The 7,264-nt window shown below is 33.0% G+C and overlaps 1 protein-coding gene across 2 annotated transcripts; it reads right to left on the bottom strand.

The window, feature by feature from the left end:
- Positions 1–1,784: 1,784 nt before the first annotated feature.
- LOC127074591 (tubby-like F-box protein 2) lies at positions 1,785–4,793 on the bottom strand. 2 transcript variants are annotated; one of them, XM_051015916.1, is made up of 5 exons: positions 4,511–4,793; positions 3,405–3,811; positions 3,214–3,301; positions 2,829–2,958; positions 1,785–2,733 (listed from the first exon to the last, which is right to left on the bottom strand). In XM_051015916.1, the coding sequence occupies exons 2-5, from the start codon at positions 3,750–3,752 to the stop codon at positions 2,061–2,063; spliced, it is 1,239 nt and encodes a 412-aa protein (XP_050871873.1). In that variant the 5' UTR covers positions 3,753–3,811; positions 4,511–4,793; the 3' UTR covers positions 1,785–2,060. The 2 variants fall into 2 exon arrangements, with proteins under 2 accessions (XP_050871873.1, XP_050871872.1); XM_051015915.1 differs by having other exon boundaries at positions 3,405–3,815; positions 4,511–4,792.
- Between the last annotated feature and the right edge of the window lie 2,471 nt (positions 4,794–7,264).

Consider the following 7,264-nt stretch of genomic DNA (forward strand, 5'->3'; position numbering starts at 1 on the left):
ATTTTGTCGTCTTTGAGATCTTCTCAAAATGGTAAAAATCTACATTTTGTTGAATGTAGAACAAAAATTTGCAGTCATTCATTATTGATTCTTTAGAGGTGGTTCTTTGAGCATCAGTTGGATTTGCATCTAGTTCTCCATACCCTTCTTGCACGATTTCAAGCACATGTTATGCTCCAGACATTAATTTCATTAGGGCATTCCACATTTCCCAATTGCTTCCATCAAGTATCAAGATATTGGTTGAGAAACCACCATTTGCATTCATCTATCTTTAACTTCAAAAAATATGTAAATTTTCTTCACTCATCACACTTCACTCGTGTTTTTCTTATGGATCAACACCAACCCACTATGATGTTAGAACCAGACTCTAGGTGTCAATTAATGGCGCAACAAAGTTGTTACTTGCAAAGCAAGTAATATAAAAATGAGAGAGAGAGATTATATTTGAATGAAATTGATGGAATTAATTTTTTTACAAACATGTGTTACATCATTTATATATGAGCATATGCATAACTAGCACTCACCACGTATTGAACCATCAGTATCCACGTACTAAACTATAATAAATTACACGTCTAATCAATTTAGCTAACTACCTAACCAATTCTTAGGTATTTATAACCCTCCTTTAAAATTATTACATCAGTATTCTTAATAAAGCCAGAAGAGATAGCTTTTATCGTTGAATGCCAAAAGATGTCGTAAAAACAAACACACTCTAAACTAAAGATCAATTAAAGTAATTTTTTTTCATTGTTTACCCTATTATATTATGATTTGAGAGTTAATCAGTCTTTGAATTGCCAGTTTAAGAGGTCGACCAAATTGGTTAAATTAAATGTCATAAATAATACTATTCCATATGATTCTTAATATAAAAAAAAAATAGATTGATTGAAAAAACAATGGATATGGACTACATATAATTCAAATAAATTTAATTCATCAATATATTTTAATTATATATAATTCAAATACATCGATTCTTCAATAATTCAATTAATAGCTCTATAAGAATATCGGGTGCATGGACGTAAATTCGAACCCGCGACATCTCACTTATTATTTTTTATAAAAAAAGGACTCCAACCATTAGGCTAATTATCCAAAAGAAATCATTTTACCTTTAAATTACTTTTAACCAAAATCCACTTTACATAATTAGTTCAAAAATAACTTTTTTTTCACCACATAACAAACAAGCATAGTTATATTTTCTTTCCTAGCATGTTTTGTTATGGAGTCTATTTTTCTCACGTCCAATGATTCTTCACCGTGATTACATCAAAATCAGAAATTAGTAATGCAAGTGGATGCACAGTTGGTACACAAATTAAATGTGGTAACAGACACATAGTCTCAGACAGGTGTTCTGAACATTCTTGTGCCTTTGACTAGATCTTTGGTAATCAGACAGACAAGTGCAGTGATAACTTTTTCTCAACTGGCCCCGTACCCCAAAATAAAATAGAAAGCAAAAAAGTTGGTTTGGTGTCACGAAAATTATTAAAACTCATATCCTACTCATACAGCACTAATTATTCATATTTATTTGGATATAAATTGACCCAAACCTAACAAGGTGGGGTACCAATTAGTCTCAATCAGATTGTTAGTTTCAGTCATTCAAATGTTATGTCAACCAAACAATATGATTCAATTCTTACCTGTATAGTAATTATATCTAGTTATTTCAAAAAGAATTGAATTGACATTGACATCATCAGCAATAAACATTAACAACTTACAACAATTCAGTATTTAAGCTTCATCAGTGAGGAATACTAGCAAATATGTATTACTTATATATATTACAAAATTCACTAAACACCGTTTAATTTAAATTTACTTGTAGGACTATGAAACAACATACAGAATAAATTACAGAATCGATACAACTTATACAAAGGGAGATGAGAATAATAAGGATTGCATATCTGAGATTCTCACATGCATGCCGGGGTGCTTGGTGCTTGATGAACCGTGCGGCTGCGCCTAGCATTTTTATGTGCGACAACTCGGCAGATGATGATTGCATAGTATCACGGCTCTCACTCACAGGCTGGTTTAGTATCAAAGCTTGTCAAGCAGATGGCAAAGGCTTGAAATGCAGAGAGAGGATAAGAGTAGTCCATGGTGAATATATCTTTTCCAATCTTTCCAAACTGCAAGATTACCCTTTCTTGCTCCTCAGGCGAAACATTATGAGACGGATCAACAGCAGCTACAAGTTGAAAGTTCTTTACAGATGCTACTGTAACACGCCCCATAAAGTTTAGGCACCAACACTGGAGCTGCTCATGCCATCTGGGAGATTTGTTTTTGAGTACTAAGGGCTCGATGGAGCCTTCAGTCAGCCCTGGTAGCTCTGAGAGGCTGCCAGAGTAAAAATCTGACATTGGGCTTTTTTCTTTCAGTGCTGGTGACGGAGAAAAAGGTTCGCCAAATATTTGAGGTAATGCTGTTGGAGTTGGGGCATTTCCACCTTCCTCGATAGCTGAGATAGGTATAGAGTTCATGGTGCAGTGCACTCTTCTTGGCCCTCTAGTCCAGAGAGCATTCAGCTCATAGGAAACAGTGCTAACAAGATTGCTACATGCTGGAACTCTTGGTGACACCTGCTTAGAATTAAATATCCCACTTGGACGATGCTTTGGTTGAACTGCAGCATCATGCGGGGGTTGACTGTCGTATACAGTGAATTTGGTGCCCCAAAAATTAGACCTGCAAAATGTATAAAAATCAACCTTGGAGATTGAACTGGGCAGGATGAAAAGCCAATAAAAGAGCCATCATAGTTTCTGTCAACCAAAACTTGCCTCAGTTTACCAACATATTTGTTGCTGGCTCGAGAAAAATTGTCTGCAGCCAAGGATATGATAAAGCCGGTACCTACGGCCCTCCTTATCTTTCTGGCTGCTAGTAACAACTTATTACTCTCATGCTCCGCTATACAATTACAACCAAACCAAAACAAACTGATTAAATGCATAGATTAAAAATACAAAAAAGAAAAAATGAGGGTGCTGACAATGAACCACAATCTGAATGAAACCCATAAATTTAGAGCAAGTTGAAATTCAACATTCCTAGTCATGCCTCGTGAATGTAAGCTTGAAGGGTAACTTAAAGATGAGAAATTTGAAAATTGATTTTCTTTGTCTTAATAAAAGGGATGAAATGTTTCAGCAGTGAAATACTTACATGGCACCAAACCTAAGTACAACACGAACGTAGAAGTTTCTCTGTTCCTCCTAATAAAGCACTGTATTGGATAATCACGGGGACCGGGCTATTCATACACATAAAGGAAAGAGCACATAAGAAACACACAAAAAAAACAAGGGATAAGATTAATTTGGATAGGACCAGAAAAGGTATGAAGAATTTATTACCTGCTTCAATGAAATAGGAAATGTGATCCTTCCACATTGCTGAGGAGTCTTGATGATCTCTTTCATAACAGACCTCCATGATTTACATACCGAAGCACAAAAGACAACAACAGCACGTGCAGGCCAAGATGTCTCACTCTCTTCGACCCTCCGGATTATATCCAAAAGCAATTCAGGTGGTAGACTTGCCCACTGTCCCTGTTGAATAGGTTCAGTCGGAGTTACATCCGGAGCAACATGTGACTTCGACCGAGAGAGCCAATGCTTGCTCTCACCACCCCGCCTTGATATGCTACCTATTCCATTTTTCATCCCCTTGAGTTCACGGACTATACTTTTCAGCGACATGATTCCACGCCTTACAAACTATGTCAATCCAACCACAAGAAGCTTCTAGATTTCTGATGCTAACTAACAAAAACACAAAGACAAAGACTCATGATAAGTAAATGACCAAACAAATATAACCATTTTGTTCCTTATAACAAACACATTTCATGCAAACATTGTTCTAGGTTGAATGAATTGAAAACACCACCAACAAAAAAATCATCTATAATCAAGTCAACAACTAGAAACAAGTCAGCCAAAATTAGATCTAATTGATCCCTCTAAATTGAGCAACTCACTCACAGATTAGAGTGTAAACTGAGTAGTTTATCCGTCAATGGTTAGCATAACATAACATATACATGATTACATGCATAACTAATCATAAACATGTTGAAAAATCAACCTTTGATTTGCTTACTTAAGTCAAACCCCCAAAAATTTAACTACCATTTGGTCAAATTCATAACAATAACTCATGAAATGATGCAACTGTTCATGTTCTGAATTCTGATGAAGTTTTGCTTACTTAAGTCAAACCCCCAAAAATTTAACTACCATTTGGTCAAGTTCATAACAATAACTCATGAAATGATGCAAATGTTCATGTTCTGAATTCTGATGAACTTCACATACATAAAAAAAATGCAATCTAAGACGAACATTGAAACAAAAAAAAAATCTACATCATGGATCAAAGAAGAAAAACCCAAACCCCAAAAAAGAGAAATCATGCAATTAGCATCAAAAATTGAAATTGAATAAAAGGGGCTAACCTGAATGAAGAAAAAAAAGAGATAAATAGCAACAAGTTTAGAATACCGATCTACTAGAAGAAGAAGAAGAAGAAGAAGAAGAAGAAGAAGAAGAAGAAGAAAACGTTATTTGAATTTGTGGCGAAAATTAGTTGACATCGCTCAGTTAAGCGCCACCGCGATTCTGCGGAATCGCGTTTGTGGAATTAGATCAAGCTTTTTTATCATGTCTCATTTTTATAATAATTGATTATTTTGGTGAAAGTGAAATACGATCTGCTTTTGAACTCAACGTGCTGGTCGCGTCAGTGTTTTGATTTTCTTATTTAACTGTTAAATTTATTTCTCTCTTTAATGATTTTAATTTAACTCTATACTCTCATTAATACAGATAGTAACATTTCCACTTTCCACACAAAAATACAAATATAGTAACAGTTTTTGTAATCATGAGCCAAGAAAAATGAACTTTTCTTAATCTAGTTAACAATTAGAATGAGTTAGTTTTTAAATTTTAAATTATTTATATAATTTTGTATTTTAAAGTATTTTAATTGGGTGTATGTGTGATATTTTTTTAATATATATATTAAAAGTATTTATTTAGTATTATTTAATTTCTAAAAACTATCAAAATGTTTATTTATTGTTTAAGGGTAGGAACACATTAAAAATCTTATACATAAAAAATTTATATTAAAAAATAATAAAATTATTAATTATAGATTTATATTAAATTTAACACAATTTTTTTATAAAAAAAAATATAATTATTTGTTAAGTTGTACTTCAATATACAAATTAGCATTACCCATTATTTAAATACAGATTGAAAATTGTCAAAATTGTATGCCGAACTTATATTACTCAAAACTACTTTAGCATAATTTAATTTTTGCATGTTAATGTTAAGGTAAAAAAATTTAAATTGGTTAGCAATGTAAAAATAATTTAAAATGACTATGGTAAATGTAGATCTAGTTCATGTTTGTAAGTTCTTGTGTTAAGAGGAAATATCTTCTTGAGTGAAAAATATATGTTTGTTGTTTGATTTAGCGATTAAGGGGGATAATTTAGCTGAATAGTTTTTTTTTTATATATGTGTGATAAGATCGTTGTCTTTAATCTTTAAAATAGTTCACCTTGTGATATTATTGAATTCGAATGTAACATGTGGTTAAAATGTGATTTGAAGAATTTTAGTATTATGTGTGCTTTCAATGATGGGTATCTTTATAACTTATCTTTATCCTCGACCTTTGACATTTCTCTTTGTCCACATGTAGTTGTTAGTTATTTTGGGGCTTAGAGGTTATAGATTGAGGGGCACATTTAATGACCCTTGATACAAACAAATGAAGACTTTGTTTAAGTATCAAGATAGACTTGAAGTAATTGCAAATTGAGTTCAAGAACTTGTAGCAAATGTAACTAAAACACAAAAGAGTGTTCATAAGGAAGAGAATGAGAAAGATTACAAAGTTATGTACTCAAAATAAGCAGCACTAGATGCTAAAAACTTTAACAGGATTTCTCATGTTGAGAATGCAAGGGAAGCATGGGATATCTTGATCAAATATTATGAAAGAGTTGACAAAAGTGAAGGGTGTCAAGGTTAAATCCCTGAGAAGAAAATATGAATTAGTACAAATGGAGAATAATAAAACTATTGCAGTATATGTATTAAAGATTCAAGGTTTGGTTCATAAGATGAAAAGTTATGGTGAAGTGATGATCGAGAAAATGATGATTGAAAAGTTAATTATGTCACCCACTGATGATAATTTATCATTGGATAAATTTAGTCAAAGAATCAAATCAAAACAAATGAAAGATGAGCCAAAATGAAGAAGAAAGACTTAAGAATGAGCGTAAAACAGCAAAGTGTGAAGATTCTGGACTTAGTGAAAATTTGAGTAAAAAATGAGAAAACAAAAGTGAAGCTTCGGAAATAATTACATGCACCATCAAGCAGCATCGCGCGCATGATAGGGCCATAAAAGTTGCATCGCACGCACAATGCAAGTCATCAGGCGCACGAAGGTTCCCTTTTCTGGGATTTTTTTGACGCGTCTGGTCCATTCTGAGCACTTTTTAAGGAGAATTTTTGCACTTTGATAAGAGTTACGAAAATTGGAGAGAATAGCACGATTTGGAGAGCACCAAGGGTGATTTTTAGGGCATTTGAAGCCATTGGATGTCATTACTTCAAGGGAATTCTTATATTATTTTCATCTATCAATTGTGGTATTGTTATCTGAATTATGAGTAGATAAACTCCTCTAGGTTAGGTTATGTTATGATGAACCTATTTCAATATTGTTGGATTATATGTTGATTTGACTTTGTATGAACCTTTTGATCTATAATATCACTCAATTGCTTATTGTTCTTAATGTTTTTTATGTGAGGTACTTTTTTAAATTGATTTTGGACACAAAGGGAATACTGACCATAAGTCTATATGTTGGACCTAGGGCAGTTATTGTACTTACATTGGTTGAGTAGGAATAGGAGACACGAGTAATGTCATAGAGAATTAACGTTCTGAACATTTCCTAACCCTGCTTATGCTGACGGAATAGGGATAGAAATCTTCGAGTAGTGGTTAATGATTTATTTCCTAAGGGGTCGGCTATAATGGTTTTTTTTATTCGTCGTGGGATTATAGTCATAAGATCATTCATATAAGGCCTCAAACATCAACAATAGCGAAATAGGGGATTCTAAAACACAACATGATCACTTTCATAATTATGTTTAATCTCTTATTTA

The sequence above is a fragment of the Lathyrus oleraceus genome, chromosome 4 (assembly GCF_024323335.1).
Source record: "Lathyrus oleraceus cultivar Zhongwan6 chromosome 4, CAAS_Psat_ZW6_1.0, whole genome shotgun sequence".
In the NCBI taxonomy this organism is placed as follows: domain Eukaryota; kingdom Viridiplantae; phylum Streptophyta; class Magnoliopsida; order Fabales; family Fabaceae; genus Lathyrus; species Lathyrus oleraceus.